A 17,620-nucleotide genomic window follows, 5' to 3' on the forward strand; every position below is an offset into this window, starting at 1 on the left:
AGCTTGAGAGTTCCGACTTGATAAATTATTGACGACTGAATGTCGGTGCCGTAATTTTGACTGGAACTTAAACTTTGTCCCCAAGAGACTCTGAATGAGTGAATTTACATGACGCAAGGGTTACCATGGCAATGTAGGAACCAAAATCCACGTGAATTTAAACCGGCTAATTTTCTTTGAAGCAGACCATTGTAATGGCGTTGCAACCTACCCCTTTAATGGTTGTCGATAGTTTTGCTTTCTGTTATTTAATTCTTTCATGTACGATATACGTATTTTTGTTTAAACGTTGTTTTGTTTGTAACATTGTTTCGTACAAATTTTTTTCTGCTTTTAATTCATTCTAATCGACGTGAAAAATTTTAATCTGATAAAAATTTAACAATTTGTTGATTTGTCCAGGGTTTTCACTTAAGCTTATTTTATCCCCTTAGTGACCAAATATGTTCTATTAACGTAAGAACGCCAAACAAAAATGTATTTAAGAACTGATCAACCACTATTATCTTCCTCTGTCGGGAGACAACATCGTCGAAAATTACGAAAACAGCTTGTCGCAAAAATATCTCTCGTCGCAAGCGCCGTCGCACTGTTGGCAATATTACTCTTGTTGTTAACTAGTGCCCTGACGTCATATCGAATTTGGCTCCGGCACCCCGTGGAAGAGGCCAGTACCGTAACTTTGGAACTCGCAAAGGACGAATATGTCGTTGCATACGTCAAAAGTCTCCACCAGTCACGACGATTCAAGCGCTCGGATACAGGGTCGAATCGTTATGTTTCACCAAGCGAAGTGACTTTAAACGCCGTAGCCGAGGACGCTATGCTGCCCTGGAATGAACTTGAGCGTTTCAAGGATGTTTTGCCTTTGGACAAGATCAGAGGCGACTTGGTGACGACAGAAGGGACGGATCACGTGACCGTAAAGACCAATCACACGTACGCAAACGAGTTTGAGAGAGTGGAAGCTTTCTGCAAAGAGACGATTGCGAACAGGTAATTTTGCACGTATAAGGTTCCAGTAAAACCATTTGTAAAGACAACGTATTGTCGAATGTAACAAGCACGGCAATGCATGGGCCAATCAACAATAGAATCTTTTAATACTTGCGTAACAGCTTGTTCATGGGCGTTTGTTGTTTTTGCTGTAAACGAGTTCTTCAGCCGTCGACGTTGTTTCATTATTGATGAACCATTGTGAACGTAATTACGCAAACTCTTTCTGAGGTGGTCTGAATGTTGTTTTACGTTGAATAACTGCGCACATCATGTGAGAGAATTTAGCTATACAATGTTTTTATTCAAAGCGAAGAATTGGTCGTACCAAACGATACATGCATATATGTTATATGGCATAACTTTACTGTTGTAAAACAGGAACAAACTAGTGGATTCACTGTAAAAACCATGCTAATGGAATCAGTTCAGTTACTAATGCCAAGTTTTAAGTAAAAGCAGCGATGCGAACGCACCAGGGACAAAAAAAACATCAATACGTTGTTTTTCTAATAAATCTCCTGGCATCAATCGGTGCCCTTTTGCTTCATTAATGTTATCGTTACTTAACCAATGTGGTATTGGGTATTACATATTTTGAATTTGAGAAAGTCATACGTCGGTGAAGTCTAGGCTTAACAGAAAACCGCTGGTTTATATCCAACACACACCTGCCAAGCCACACGTACTAAAGTTATCGTGGAAATTTCGACCACAAATCCCGGTAATAATGAATTTCAGCGTGACGTTTTGCGCCACGCCTTACGATAACATGGTTGTAATCGGATCATAGTTAACACTTGGTTCAGATTGCGTATTGTTCCAGTACAACTATGCTTGGCAACCTCAATCGATATTGCGTTTTTTTTTCATCCTGGGCATCGATTTGCCAGTGCTAAACGACCTGATTTAATAATTCCAGTAACTGAAAAGTTTAATACCGATTGGAAAGCTGACGAAGCAAACTTCCTGTAAACAGTGGGCATACATTTTTTTTGTCCGAAAGTAGTTTAAACTTTAAATGGAACCTGTGATTACACCTATGGAGTTGTGCAAATCTTGGGGTCAGTGTTATGAATAATTTAAGGCAGTTTATAAAGATCTAAATTTTTATTAGGCCACCAATAACATAATTGAGCAATGTCTGCAGATCAAAACCAGATAACGAGAGCTCAGTGGAAGAAGGTCACGGAAGTTCATCAGCCGAAGAAGAACACGACGCATGTGCAACGGAGCGTAACAGTGGATTGCCAGCACTCTGGGCAATTCTGTACATACTGATTGTTCTATTTCTTTTCATTGGTAAGTTGGCAATACCTGAGTTTCTAAAAACAAATTCATTGATGGGAAATTTACTATTGATGCGTTTATCATTATGACAAGATCCCCATGTCAACGTTCAATAATTTCTTCCCATAAAACATGTGTACACAAAACTTGTTATATGACCACCCTTCAGCCCTTGCCATTATTTGCGACGACTTTTTCGTTCCGTCATTGGAAGTGATCTCAGAGCGTTTGAATCTCAGCGAAGACGTGGCCGGGGCGACCTTCATGGCCGCCGGTTCCTCGGCACCGGAACTGTTTACCTCAGTTGCAGGCGTGGGAACCGGAAGTGACGTTGGGGTGGGAACGATTGTTGGGTAAGTTACGTCATAAACGTTGCCTCAAAATCCTTCCGTACGGTGAAATTTTTCTTCGGCAGGTCGGCAGTTTTCAATCTCCTTGTCATCATTGCTCTGACATCTGCTCTCGCTGGCAGGGTAAGTACCCTAACATAATCGTTACCATCGATGTTTGTTCTGAGACCTACTTTGCCTTGACCTGAGCCCAAATTTAGTCAAATCTTCTGTGAAGTACGTAGATTGTTCAGACGCAACAGGCATTTTTACTCGAATTGCGTCACAGCTGAATGGCCCGACCGCATGTTTGTTTTTAGGTTTATGTTTCGCGTGTGTACGATTATGCCAAACCTCAAGTGCAGCTATACTCAGGTTGCAATTCAGCCGTATACTGATAATATATGAAAACTATTCCCATTTTGGACATACTCTAGTTGACATACTTTTCCTTGCACACGTTTTTAATGCATGTGTTCACCAAAAATTGCAATGTTGTTTTGATTGAGTATTCTTAATTTTTAATAGAGTATGCTAAGCAAGAAAGTAAATTGTTTCCATAAACGTACAAAAGTTTGTATAGCCTATGAGAAATCTTCCCTAACCAAAGCAGATGTAGGCTTGATGAATTTTTCGCAGCAGGTGCATTATCATACCATGAATAATTCACGACGTATTTAATCATTCGTGGTGATCACGCCATACATTTTATTTACGCTACAAATGCGACGAACCACTGTTTCGGTTTGCTATAGTCCTAAAGTTTTATTTTATTTAAGTTTTTTTTTTATTTTTTTACTCAATACAAAAGTGACGACAAGTAACACATTTGACACAATTAAGTTACAATCCGATACGCAAACAATGCCACAAATGCTCGCAATAATCCGGCTTACAATCCGAAATACACATCCCGTATGGTGAAAGTCGCAGCAGGGATAATACTTAAGCCACATATGTAGGAATTTTGTCGCGCGCATCTGTTTACTTTGTTGGAAACTTTTTGTCTGGTCTGACCACGTGACCATTCCAAATAAGTTTTAAAGCAACTTTGTGACAACCTGAGCAAAATACATTGATTGAAGAGGACTTTATTATATAGAATATCAACGTTTGACACGTATAAGTTTTGAGAATGAGCTTGGAGAAAAAATCCACTTATTATTGTTTGTGCACCTGGCAGGCAGAAACAATGCTAAGCAAAAAAGTTTCAAGATTGCTCTTCCGTTAACAAAACCTAAACAACAAATCACGTGATTCCCACAGGTCCTTCAAATAGACTGGAGGCCTTTGATTCGGGACTCCATCTTTTACGGAGGATCTGTGGTGGTTTTCATCCTCTTCTCTTGGGATGGGATTTTTATGTGGTGGGAGTCTTTCTTCCTCCTCATGCTCTACGTCCTCTATATTGTCACGATGAAGTTCAATCAGAAATTGATGGAGTTTCTGGACAAGGCGCAATGCTGGTAAAAGTCGTACAAACCTTTTGGATTAAAATGCGTTGTTTTGTGTGACTGACGCAACTGTTGGTGAACGTTTGTTTTTCAGCCTTTCATATGTGTTTTTTGGGGTTATAACCCAAATGATTCTCAAAACTTACATAGCCGAACATGACAAAACTGTCTTTTGCATAATTTTTTTGGAGAATAAACCTCTTTTTCTATCTTTTATGTAGATTAAAACCTAAAAGCATAGAATTAAAGGCAATTTCTTTGCAGTGGAACGACAACAGATGGGAGGGTTTCCCCGACATTTGATTCCCCAGGTGGGGAATCACCAAGTCCTGCAGTAGAGACTCCCCCTGCCAACGACAACAATGTACGATTAGTCAAACTTTTCGTTAATATACCCTCGAGTAATGCAATTCACATAGTTGTTTCAACGCCTTTAGGGTAGTAATTTACATAGAGCCTTTAAAGATATTTTGTTATATTTGACCTTATATTTTAGGCCAACCTTTCCGTTCAACAGCAAGGCACAAGACAAGCGGCAGTACCTGAGGGCCAACTCACTATTGTAAGGTGTGTATTTAGTGCTAGACAGTAATCAAATGCTCTATTTTGCAGTTAGTTATCAGCTTGGTGAAATTTCAGAACGAACCAAAAATCTTTACGAAAGTTCTCGGCTTTATCAAATTGCTTTGAACAATCTTTCGATACCGATAAGTGAATATACTACCAATTAGCTCTTCTGAGTAAAACTATTATCACTACGCCCTTTAGCGTTGCGAAAACCAGTATGTTCAGTTCATGATATAAAACAGCACGTTTTACAAACATTTTAGAGAACAAGACGGCTGCGGAAACGGGTGTAGGTGCTGCTGCTGTTGTTGCTGCCGGCGCATGTGCGGATGCCGTTTTACGGAAACGCAAACCAACACAGGCGTGGCTGAAGCCAAGCTGGCCGAGAGCAATGGTTCTTGCAAGAAAGACGTAAACGAAAAGGCCGGTGACGATTCGGCGGACCTCATTCTTTGTAGTGAGTGCAAAGATGCCCAGTACCTCGAGGAAGATGTAAACGAGAATGGGGAGGCGTCGAAAGCGGAAGCACAATGCGGGAAAATGTGTAACACTAACGAGAAAAATGAAAATCAACGCGAGGCGTCCTGTGATGGGCCACCACCATATGAGTGCGTGCGAATGTCAAATGATAAAAACCGGCAACGTGTAAACTCCACAGACAAGAAGTAAGAAACTAACCTTTCAAACTATAACTGAAAAAAACAAGTGTAGAGTAAATTCAAGTTGTTATGCTCAGACCACTTCCAAGTGGTTATGTGTACAGTGTACACGATTCTAATGAAAACCTTTTACCACAATTATTGCATGTTTGTGTTCTAAAGTTTTTAGCACACAGTTTTAAGCATGCTGTGTTAGAATAATCATTTGCCTTAGGGCCCGCCAACACACATGTTTAATGGCCCGCCAAAAATGCAGGCCACCTAAATAACTATATGACACAAGTTTAATAGATTGAAAAGGTCAAACGGTGGAAGTTTGCATTGGAAGATTGGTGTCAATCACTTACTGGACTTCGAAGTTGTTTGACAAATATCCCATTCTGTTCTCTAGTGTTTTCACTCTTCTTCTTGATGAGTGTACATTATATTTCGGCCATGTGTTACTTTGCCGTAAGTCCAAAATAACTTGGATACAGCACTGGCCACAGGGTACCATCAACCAAAATTAATGCGAAAAAACAACGTTTCGTTATCTCCATATTGCTAAGACGCCTTTGAAGGTTTAAGACGTCTTTACTCTGCCAGTTTCAGATATCCAAACAAGCCCTCACCCAATAATCATAAGTTAGGAAGAAGGCAGAGCCACAGCATCCACATCTTTCGGCGGAATCCCAGAAAACGTCGTTTCAGTCGAGTAAGATCGGTTTCAGTAACGACTAACTTGGACGAGTCGACAACAATCCTTGACGTAAGCGACGGTTTGTCCTTTTTGTTATTTGCCTTACGGTCAATAATTATTACACCAACGACGTTGCATCAATTGTAGCACTTTATTTCCATTTTTCATCTGATGTGAGGTATTGATGCGGTGTACTTTATAATGTGTCTTGTTAACAATTCTCCTCGCGGAAACATAGGCACCCCTCTATTTTCTCCATAAAAAAAATCACATTTTCCATCTGATGTTAGGTATTGATGTGGTGTTCTATAATTTCTCCATTCTTGTGACATTTCTCCGAGATATTTTCAGTACTGTTTGTAAGCGCAGTAATAATTCATGCAATCGCATGATTGGCAGGATCGCCCTACTACGCAGGTCTTGCGGATCGCAGCTATCGTATCTAGATCTTTAGGTTTACAGGCTGCAATGCTGCCTCTTGAAAGCCTATTGAATAAAGGCCTTTTTATTTTAAATTTAGACCAACAATTCAACAAAAGAAGAGATATTTGTGCACACCGAGGGGTCCAATATTCCACCACCAAACCTCGCACCACCTCCAAATAATGTAAGTTGGAAACGGGATTTTCTAATGCAGACATTTGTGGATTGCATAATAGCGTCAAACAACTCACCCTATTGAAACTGATCATTTTCACCGAACCGCCAACTAGTATTAAAAAAATTGTCACGCTTTAAATCCAACTTTTTCTACCGTGATTGGAAAACAAATATTCAATTCAAAAGGAAACATAAAAAAACGGCAACAATCAACAAAAGAAAATCCCCCTTTGTCGCCTGGAATTTTGGTCCCAAAAACATGAACCTTCTGCAAGTAATCGCATTTTCTTTCGGTTGTTGCTAGGTTACCACGACAGGCGACGACGAAGCAACGGAAGCCACCGGTATGTATAATTCGGTTTATTCCGGATCTTGTCAATTGCTGAAAAAAAAAACTTGTCGAAAAATGTCGAAAAAAATAACTCAGAGACCCACACAATTAGCTGATACATAATCAAATTTTCCGAAATTTGTCGGTTTCCAGATTTCTGAGCAGCCTAACATTAGGTTTTTCCAAATTTGATCACGGAATCTATAGTTGATCTAAAACAACTAAATTGCAAACCGTTTTGCAAATTCCGCTGGTTATGCGGTTGTTTTTTCACAATTTTCCCTTAGAAAGCAAAGTTGTGCATTACAACAAAAAGATAAGTTTAAGTTTTGCACAGACCACTTCACTGCAACTGCGACCATTTCATTAGACGTGTTTCGTTAACCGCCAAATGTTCAGGAATCGTATTAAACGTACTTACAGCTAGGTGATGTTGGTAAAAAGTAGTCGCTGTAACGTAACAAGTCGGAGAAAAACAAGCAAGTTATACTTCCGGTGAGGTTAGAACTCACGACTTTAGTAAATCCGGACCGCGCTTAGTTTCGCCTGTACTTGTATTAATGCGCAGGAGTACAACTTGTCCAGCATCCTCTTTTAATTCGGGTATGGTGTAGGATGTCACATACAGCTGTATATTAAATGTTGTTTCCATGCTTTTAGTGGCAAAGACTGTGGAGAGTGCAGAGGGCGGGGAAGGCGGTAACGAAGAAGGAAGCAGTGGTGCAGACAATGAGGAGAGATTGATGGTGTTCCCCTGTCTTCCTCCAATTAAGCACGCTCCTCCAGAAAAGTAATTCGCGTCTGTCTTAGTTTCATAAAACAAGATTTTAAATTACTTTAATCACAATTATGTACAACATACCACTACCTTTCTGAGAAAAATATTATGTTTGTGCTTGAAAAAAAAATGAACGTGTCTCACAAAGTAGCTTTCTCAAACTTTTCGCAGGCCGGATTCGAGTCATTGCATTCCCAGCGCCAAATATTTGGGCGCTTGGTTCGTTTACGCTCTTTCCTTTCCCTGGATCTGCGCCTACACGTGGACGATACCTGACTGCTCAAAGCCCGAAAACAAGTAAAGGGATTTTCACTGCAAAAGAGCAGAGCGAAAGAATTATATATTTGTTGTGGTCTTTCGCATAACTAAACTTGCTAATATCTATTTAATTGCATAGAAATGGAAATCCAGGATAGCGTATTAGCGAACAATTTTTGTTTTATATAGGCTATACTGTACGATGCTATTTTAAAAAAAACTTCCGGGAGAACATAGTTCCCATAGAGCCACACTGAATACCCGTTATAAGCGTAATTTTAAACCTACCTCTATCCATTCTGTCATTGATTTTTTATGTTGTTTTGTTTCTAGGAAATGGTACGCCATGTCCTTTCTGATCAGCATCGTATGGATTGCTCTGATTAGCTTCGTAATGGTTGAGGTGGTTGACATAATCGGTTGCTTAATGGGCATCGATTCTTACACCATGGGTTTGGTGGTCATAGCAGTTGGCACAAGTGTACCGGTACGATAGCATAGTCTATTCAATTACAAACAACCTAAATTCAGTAATCTACAGCAATTGGTATGCGACTGTTCATAGTCACCCGCTGCGCTGATGAGACCATACTGTTGTTTGAAACAGAGTGCAACCCATGATGATTAATTTAGCGCAAAACGAATGTTTCTGTAAGCTTTTATAAAGCATATTCCCTTTTAATCTAAACCCAGTTTAAAAGCTGAGTATTTACAAATAATCAGGATAACTACGACCAACCTTATCAGGTGTTTGTTGGCGAACAGACCGAAGTGGTCATCAAATAACATGAAATGTTGAAGAGACAAATTCAAAAATTTCCAAACAGTTCGCTGCAATAACCGAATTATCTACACCATGTTTTTACAGGATGCTCTCAGTTCTGTCCTTGTCGCTAGGGAAGGTTTTGGTGATATGGCCGTGTCCAATGCTATTGGATCCAACGTATTTGACATAAATCTTGGCCTGGGACTTCCCTTTCTGTTACGAAGTGTCATCACATCCGAACCAGTTTATCTGCTTTCTTCCCTGCAAAGTGTAAGTGTTACGTACACTACTTTGCCTTTTTACCTGCCGGTTGCGTTTCATATGACGGAGTATATCTAGCCTATATCATTGTAACATTGCTGAGATTTTTGTAAGAAGGAAACGACTTTTTGCGGTATTTAGTTGTTTCAACTATAGTATTACCCTTAGAAATAGTATGAGGGTGCTCCGTGGATGCTTGGTTTGAGATGTTGAGCAGGCATTGCCATTTGTCAAACTAACGAACCAGAAAATCATATCCTGGTATCGCAAAGCCAGCATCAGTTAATCTCACTTTTGTGCATGAAATCAATGAATGGCTGACTTTTATACCCCTTGTTCGCAGTGTCTGTTGGATAATCTAACCCTGCCGGTTCGGCTTATTCCGCATGTAAAGTTTGGCTTAATTCTTCTACTCATCCTCTTCATTTGTCTCATCCTCTTTCTGGTGGTTCGATTCAGGTGAGGGCTATGAAAATTGTCTCTGGACATTTCGTTTTCTCTTGAAACAAAGTAATTTGTTGTAAATAGAAATTACTACATTTTCTCCTTAGTGAACATAGAAAAAATCAGTAGAGAAAAAATTACAACATTTGTTTCAATCATTATATAAAAAAAAACGTATTTTCCCTTGTAAGTTATAAAGTGCGTTATTTTCTCATGAGAAGTTTATTAATGCAAAATCATAGCAATGTAACATCCACAAAGCCTGAATGTACCAATCATCCCGACTTCTTTGCAGGCTCAACAAGACTATAGGCACCATATTCGTTACTATGTACTTCGCCTTCATGATCTACGCGTTCGTCCAGGAAAAATCATGCTTCGGTTTCTATTGCTGAGATCAAAGGAAAATGATCTGACCTTGCACAAAGAGATTCCCAAGGACAATCAAGTTCGGGGAATTGTAGCAACCGTGTTTTTGCAATTTTTTTCATCTTTTTTTCACAAGTGGTACGTGTGCTTTTCATCGAACATTTTGTACACTATACGCACAATTAAACGTTGTCCACTGTGACGTAGAATGAGTAAAGATGGTTTAGGCAAAGAGAAAAAGCATCCTCAGTTTATAGAATCTATTCAGGCCAATAGGCGAAATTAAAATTTCTGCAAATAGATCTTATACTGGCTGGCGGAGATCGTCTTTTGCTCCTTTTGGAGTTCTAGGAATATAATGGTGATTTGTATGGACAGATCCGTCGGTCACCGACTTGCAAAGGCTGATTCGTTTAGTCACTTTCTGACGTTTTCTCTATATACAGACCTTCACAATCAACAATTTAGTCACGTCCGCACGTTTTTGGGGGATTTCTTTGCTGATCACGCGTATTAAAGGTTTGTTTGGTGTAGTGCGCATGAAAGGGTTCCAACAACCTTTGCGACTGCGTTTTAGAGAAAGTGTAATGTTGGTCGAACTGTTTCAGTCCTACATCAACGATACAGACCACTTGTCCAATTATGCACTGCAAGTGTTGAAAAATGTTGGGAGGCTTTATAGAAAGCATGAGTTTTTTTAATATTGCAGACAAGAGGGGGCAATTTAACAGACCGGAGAACCGACTGGTCCCCGGTTATCAACAGCAACGAGACGGGTACTTTATTTTCGAGCATGTACGTTGACAAACAGGGTTGCAATAAAAGAAACGTAGGTCGATTCGGAACGAATTAAGTGCAGTTGCCATACGCTCGGCGGGCGTACCGACGGCGACTGTCGAAAAGCCAATGAGTGACGTGATAGATTCCAGTTGATGACGTCATGTGCCTGTCCAGAGCACGCAATGGCGATGTTTGTCACCCGTCACGAGACGACCGCCCGACCAACTGCAGGAAACCACTGGGTCACTGGAAAAGTGCAAGCAAGCAAAAAGGTTACTTTAATCCCGTACACAACGCTGTTGATTTGCGGATGTATTTATCGGGTTGAATTCATTCAAAGTTCCGCTACAACCTTTCCCAGCAATGTTTTGCGACGCCAAACACGACAATCTCAGCGGGAAATAAATACATCCTCTTGAAAGACCGACGCAACGCATACCCGTTGAAATGCAAAAAACATATGCACTTCCACAACGCAGTCTTTTTAACTGATGACGATAAAAGACCGACTTTGTGATATATCTTCAGCTCGTCTTGAGAAATAATATCAGGTGTACCAAGGAACAAGTACCGAATAGTACCCCACCTATAAACTCCTCATTGGTCACGCCCAGAAATACTTACTCTTGGTGTTTTATTCTCCCTAGTACCGCGTTATAAATCCACGCGTAAAGCAGAAGTATGTTGTACGATTCACACCCTGGGATACTTACTCGTGGTGTTTGGAAGTGCTTTCCAAGTTTCCGGTTTTTACGTTCCATGCGAGCACTGTTCCGTCTCCCGATCCAACAGCAACGTACTCACCGTCAACGCTGTACGCGCAACGCGTCTGATCGGTCAACACTTTGAACTGGTCGTGGCTTAATAAAGAACAAACATAAATTTCAGGGCTGGTTTTGAATGAGGAAATGCTTTATTAATAACTATTGGTGTGTAGGTGGGATGCAAATGCACGTATGATTTGGAAAATAGAGCAGATCATATGCAAGTTTTTGGATGGCAGGGCAAGTTAGCCCTGCTGTGAAGGCCCTTTAAGTGAACTTAATGATCATTGGGTTATCGTGGCATAAATTTATAATATTGAATAGAAAGCCAAAGCTAATATGCGGGACTTTTTCTTATGGGCGTTTCGAACACTCAGTGCCATGAACTAACCGACTTTTCTATTCAAAGTAAAATTCGCATTTAAATTTGTAACATTTCCTGAAGTTAGGATATGATATCTGTGATGTTTTACTAACAGTGTTATACTGCACAGTTTCTTTACTGCAGGCAGTTATATATGATAAAATAAGGAGGCAAAGTCATACACGCAGAGGAGTATGTACCTAAAAACCTTTAGAACGGCCGACTTTCGTATGTCAACCAGCTCGAGGGTGTGGTCTTTCGTACAACATATCAACGAGGTCCGGTCGGCCGGCATATCGAGTGACGTCACACGTCCACCGACCACAATCTCGTTTTGTGCGTGACCGCTAACTCTGCACGGAGAATTGGCATTAAAAGGTTAAGTACATCTTCCTAAAAACCTTTTAATTTGAAATGTTCTAGAAAAGTTTAGTAGGGAATTGGACAAGAAAATAATGTCAGTTATTCACATTTTTATACATTCTGATGAAGGCTGCTGCATGGTGGTCGAAACGTGATTAAAAAAAAATTATTGCCAGAAGAGCCGTATTGCAGCAATAAAACATGCCTGGCAGCATCAGTGATAATTTAAAATATTGTGAGTTATGTCAAAAAGAGGTATGGATAAACCAACACGGCTCACCTTGCGTCCCAGACGCGAATCTTGCGGTCAAAGTGGCCACTGGCCAAGCAATCAGCCGCATCGGCAGCCACGATATCGTTACAGGACGAACCAGCCATGAATGTACGTGTACACGCCCCCGACCTCACGTCCCATACCTACAAGTAGAAAGTGTTGTTAAGAGTTTAAACCTTTGTTTCTCAAATTTTGTTTCTTGTTGCTTGTCAATTAATGCGATGGGTGAGGTTGGTGCAATGACACCAATTTCTCAATATCAGGTTTCATGTCGGACAAAAACAATCGTAAGTGTCCTCAATTGTCGATATCAAGACGATTTCTTTTTCCATCTAAAAGAGTGGTGAATGCGCAGAACGCACGTTCGATCACATAAGAGCTAAGATAATTACGAAAAGGTGCTCGCGTACCACGTGGAATGCGGTCGCATACCACTAGTGGTAAACGTACCACCAGTTAGAAAACACCGACTTACGCTATAAGAGAAAATTTGCCATGTCACCAAGCGCCCCCAATCGCCCATTCAGTATCCAGCGCCCCCCATGCGATTGCTAACACGCCTAGGGGGGCGCTGGCGCCGACTTTCGGAACCACTGGTTTAAACCGCACCGGTTATAAAGTGCTGCCCAATGCCTCCCCAGGGAGGGGGCGCGGGGGATTACATGGGAAATCATTTTTGAGGGCGATTAAGGAGGAATTTTTGTATCACTAAGCTCTTTAGGGGGTTAGGAAAACATTGGTTTAAAGGTAGGTAATAAACCCGCCTTGCAAAGAAGTGGGTAATTTTTTTAGTTATTTTGCTTGCTACAAACATTTGTGGAGACGTTCCATAACTGTTTTCTGGAAACAAGAGGGGTTAACAAGCAGGCATAAACTGTTTGTCCATGACACACAAGAGGTTTTCTAAATATATAATTTGCAGTGTTATAGGTTGATGTAGACAAAAGTAAGTGTACTTTAAAGGAAATGGGTTTACAAAGAGTACATTGGGTGTATGTGTATCCAAATAAAACATACTCCCCTCTGGTCATAAGCCATTAATCACTGTCTCAGTTGAATAGATAATTATGTTACCTTGACTGTCCTATCAAGACTTCCAGAGGCAAGGCGATATGCTGATCCAAGAAACCGGGAAGCTGTAACTCGGCCGCCATGACCAGTTAAGGTAAGCTAAAATCAGTAACAAAGTTGCGCAAAAAGATCCTAAGAAATTACCCAACATCTAATGCACCTTCAGTCTTTGCGTATTCACAGTCCATATTCGGGTTGCATAGTCATTCGAGCTCCCCACAAGCATTTCCTCCATAGGGTCAAAGTCGATATTGGTTATACTCCCATTGCTACCACGCAATGTGTGTTGGAGTCGACTTTTGTCTAAAGTTACGTAGTATTACTCACAAAAAAAGTCATAAAGTTTCAAAGAAAAGTCAGAAAGTTTCGTAGATACTGAATTATGTCTTTTCTTCACAATTTTTAAATCATGAAGAGATTTGAAAACACGTGCAAGCGATGGTTTAAAGCAAGGTTTCCCCAACTTGGGTCTGCAGACTACTCTGAGTCCGCGACGATATGACAACAAAGCTTTGATTTTATATGCTTTTGCTATCATAAATCTTGGTTGTTGTTTATTTATTTAGTCTTTTCCATTAAGTTTTAAGGTAATGGGTGGGAAAATTGACATGACATAAACTGGGTATATAAGAAGTAACAGAACTATTTTCTGATTAGTTATTTTGCATATGGACTAATGCCGAAACGTTTACAACATACTACAATTTGGTAAACAAACCCCCAATGAAATTCCATATGTGGATAAGTCTGTCAGATCCTCCAGTTGCTAGGATACCACCAGAAGCAGAGAACTTTACTGCCATCACTTCACTTTCATGAGCTCTCTGTAGCAACAAATGGAAATAAAATACATTGTCCTATATGTACAACCAGGCAACTGGCACGATAAATAACGAAAGGCTGGGAAATGCAAATATATGCTGTATATGCAAGCTCACCATGTAAATAGCCCTAATATAGCCCTGAAAATCTACAGCTGCCAAACACAAGTTAATCACATTTTTCATAATATATTTGCTAAAAATTACCAAAAAGCTTGAAAAAGCAGAAAAACAAAAAGCTTTTCAATATTATCAGGCAAGTAAGTGAAAACCATCCATACATGGAGAACGGTTTGTTAAATTTAAGTCTCACCCATTTACAAACTACTTCCTGGGGAAGTCTAACATCAGCTGCAAACCCATAAACACCTAGAGAATGTGTATATTCGCGTTCCTCTTCACTGGGCGGACGTGGTTTTACACTGCAATAAACATTGGTTTGAAATGCTATTCTGAGTCATTAAAACTGTAGCCCAAAAAGGCAGTTTATTTTTTAAGGAAAGTTTTTTAGGGTTGGCCTGCATTACAGCACCTTTTTCAGCTTTTTGTTTTAATATGTGATTGTGACAAAGTTTGTACATAAATAATATTTTATAGCTTCATTATTGATTGTAACTTTTTTCATACGCACCTGAATATATCAGAAAATCTGAAAAAAAACAAGAGCATTAAGGGCTACTCAATAAAAATGTATGTGTAAATTTACTCAGTAATAAATTTAAAGAGAAAATTAAACAAACAACTTACTTTCTTTTGATTGTTTCCCCAAATGTTGACTCACCCATGGGGTTGGGTGTAGATTGAGTTGGGCTGGAAAACAAGTGTGTTTGGATTGTATGTGAATTGATAACTAGACACAACTCTCTCATGTACATTAAAGTCATGAGGGGTATCGGAAAACTAAGTTTAAGTTAACTGCTGCACAATACTATAAGTAAAAAAAATAAAATAACATTTGCAAATGTTTCCATAGTAATATAATATACAGTAGACTTTAATTGAAAAGGTTTCATATTGATTCATATCACATATTGTATCTAATGTCAGTGTCTATAAAGAAAGATTGCAATTGAAAAAAGTTTTGACTTTTAAATGAGTTTAACTATTGACATTTTGGACATGTGATAAAGTCAAAAGCATTGCTACAATAAGTTCAAACAGTTCACAAGTTATGTATCATTATACCTTGCGGGATTGGATTTTCCTTGGGTGAGCGAATGTATACTTGCACTTCTCCCTTTTGTGTCAGGTTTCCTACAACAGATTAGAGGAATCACTCAATGCCAGATGTAACACTTTGACAAGCTACCACAACTATACACAAGCAACTGCGACTATACTTTATCAAAATTACACAACTGAATGCTGATGTAACTTACTTTTTCAGGTCATTGTCATTTTGTGTATTTATTGCAGCCACATGTGTTTCCTTTAACTTTTTGAATCGCTCAAGGAGGTCATTGTACTCACTTTGACTTTTCCTTAATTTACCTTCAAATGAGTCACTTAAAAGTTGCAGAGCTTGATAGTTATCTTTGAGTGTTTGAATTGCCTGTAGTATAATTGAGGCATACATGAATGCTTGCAAATTTTAAGATCAAATTTAAACATACCCCACAACAAGTTTTTCTGAAAGCATGCAGTTAAATATATATTTATATATACTAGAACTTAGTTTGCCCAAAAATCAAGTGGTCTCACGCATGTTAGTTACCTGTTCAAGGTCTGTATTCTTTTGCTTCAGATTATCACAATCTGTTTTCAGCAGTGAATTTTGATCAGTTTTGCTTTGCAACCTGTCAAATAATATTAATAAACACAAACCTCGAGACCTTAAGGTTATAAATAGTAATCCATACTGATCATTGAAAGTTGAAATTTCTTTCTCCTTTTCTTGAAGAGCAACATTTAAGTCCAGAATTTGTTGGGCCCTTGCTCCTTTACTTCTGTGCACTTCAGTTAGTTCTTCCTAAAGGTCAAAAGCATGAGACCATAATCGACGAAGTGGTTCTCAAAGTGGGACATGGTAATATTGGGGTGTTGATTTGAGACAAAATGTGTAGATTACCAACTACTATCATAACGATCTTGCCAGCCAAATGGTCTGGCAAAGACCGTCATCCATTGGGCATTAGGTGCAACCACCCAGAAAAACAAGGTGAAAACACTAGCAAAACCTACACCAATAGTGTAGTCAGATACAACGTCACAATAAATCACATAAATAAACATGGCCTAGACAGTGGCCATCTGCATGTAGCTCACAAAATTTCATATTATTTATACTATTATAACATTTCAAATGGACAGGAAAGTCTAAACAGTAATTGCCGTCACTTCACTTGTAGTGGGGTTTACCTGCACTTTGAACAACTTTTGTTCCAACACAGTATATTGCTCATTCTTTTCAGCAGAAACAATCCTAAAACAAAAGAGGGATTATATGCTTGCAAAATGAACATTTAAAAACTGAATTCAAAATTTTAACACTAAATTTTAAAGGTTGAAACAAACGACCCTTAGCTGGTGAGGTACAAATAAAATAAACCTCAACAAATTGAAGAAAACTTACCACAGCCAATATACAATTAGAAGGCACAATAAACATGGACATTATTTTAGTAAGCTGCACATAAACTAACCCCGCATGTGCCTTTGTCGAGAGGTCATGGTTCTCTTGCCTCAGTTTCGTGATGTCGCATTGTAAGGCATCATTTGTTTTATGCAATTCACTGTTTGCTTGATTAAGATGTGTATCTGGATTTAAATTGACGACTGGTGATATACAACCATACAAACTAGGATGTTAAAGGGGATAGTTTGCTAATGTAGCTAATTTAAGCAGAATGTAGGATAAAATACAATTTATAAAGGTACAGTTCTTCCAGTTTTGTGACTAGGAATACTAATCATAGTAAAAGCCATTTAGAGACACCATATTAATCTTGATACCATCTGCAACAGGAAATCTTGTGGAATAAATTTCAAATCTATGGCATATTGTAGCATTTTATCTGGGTTTCGGGTACTTACATGAATTAATTAGGGATGCAAATTTATTGTAGGCTCTGTTGCGGTCAACTATCTGCTTAAGAACGATGTTTTCATAATCAACTTTTACATTTTCTTCCATCGCCCAGCATTTGACCATCAACTCCAAAATGTTAGCAAGGGAATCACTCAAGCGTGAAAGTTTGCTGTGCGCTGTTGTGTTTTTTGTTATTTAGGGCTGGACTTCTTAAACTGCTTCTGTAAGTTAAACATTAATTTCTTTTGTAAAATCCAACGCTCATGTTTACAAATATCATAGCATTTCGAACCACCTGAAAGCTTTTAATAGCTTTTCTGACGTTATTGTTAGATCTTATACTTGTTTTTTCCCATGTCCCGTGTACTTCCCAT

At 39.1% G+C, this 17,620-nt stretch overlaps 2 protein-coding genes across 2 annotated transcripts; one reads left to right on the forward strand and one right to left on the reverse strand.

Annotated features, from left to right (window-relative positions):
- The first annotated feature begins 475 nt into the window (after positions 1–475).
- On the forward strand, positions 476–9,807 carry LOC145909440 (sodium/potassium/calcium exchanger 3-like). The gene is made up of 17 exons (XM_082996834.1): positions 476–996; positions 2,147–2,298; positions 2,456–2,639; positions 2,702–2,759; positions 3,882–4,081; positions 4,334–4,433; positions 4,566–4,636; positions 4,900–5,301; positions 5,887–6,043; positions 6,495–6,581; positions 6,879–6,918; positions 7,566–7,695; positions 7,855–7,980; positions 8,275–8,428; positions 8,810–8,977; positions 9,312–9,427; positions 9,708–9,807. The coding sequence occupies exons 1-17, from the start codon at positions 476–478 to the stop codon at positions 9,805–9,807; spliced, it is 2,766 nt and encodes a 921-aa protein (XP_082852960.1).
- Positions 9,808–10,445: 638 nt separating this feature from the next.
- On the reverse strand, positions 10,446–17,384 carry LOC145908233 (autophagy-related protein 16-like). The gene is made up of 17 exons (XM_082995464.1): positions 17,252–17,384; positions 16,861–16,975; positions 16,577–16,640; positions 16,078–16,187; positions 15,933–16,014; positions 15,598–15,770; positions 15,404–15,472; positions 14,966–15,028; positions 14,850–14,867; positions 14,532–14,640; positions 14,116–14,221; positions 13,558–13,700; positions 13,401–13,496; positions 12,333–12,469; positions 11,890–12,042; positions 11,275–11,421; positions 10,446–10,807 (listed from the first exon to the last, which is right to left on the reverse strand). The coding sequence occupies exons 1-17, from the start codon at positions 17,367–17,369 to the stop codon at positions 10,720–10,722; spliced, it is 1,791 nt and encodes a 596-aa protein (XP_082851590.1). The 5' UTR covers positions 17,370–17,384; the 3' UTR covers positions 10,446–10,719.
- Between the last annotated feature and the right edge of the window lie 236 nt (positions 17,385–17,620).

This window comes from Ascidia mentula, chromosome 7, assembly GCF_947561715.1.
Source record: "Ascidia mentula chromosome 7, kaAscMent1.1, whole genome shotgun sequence".
Lineage (NCBI taxonomy): Eukaryota > Metazoa > Chordata > Ascidiacea > Phlebobranchia > Ascidiidae > Ascidia > Ascidia mentula.

Bases quoted from the DNA above. Each gene is read 5' to 3' on its own strand.
- LOC145909440 (XM_082996834.1), top strand. From the start codon at position 476: ATGTATTTAAGAACTGATCAACCACTATTATCTTCCTCTGTCGGGAGA. The intron at 2,640-2,701 runs GTAAGTTACGTC...TTTCTTCGGCAG, and splicing joins GGGGTGGGAACGATTGTTGG to GTCGGCAGTTTTCAATCTCC. The intron at 4,434-4,565 runs GTACGATTAGTC...CTTATATTTTAG, and splicing joins CCCCTGCCAACGACAACAAT to GCCAACCTTTCCGTTCAACA.
- LOC145908233 (XM_082995464.1), bottom strand. From the start codon at position 17,369: ATGGTCAAATGCTGGGCGATGGAAGAAAATGTAAAAGTTGATTATGAA. The intron at 16,976-17,251 runs GTAAGTACCCGA...ATTTAAATCCAG, and splicing joins TGCATCCCTAATTAATTCAT to ATACACATCTTAATCAAGCA. The intron at 16,015-16,077 runs GTATGGATTACT...ATTATTTGACAG, and splicing joins ATTTCAACTTTCAATGATCA to GTTGCAAAGCAAAACTGATC.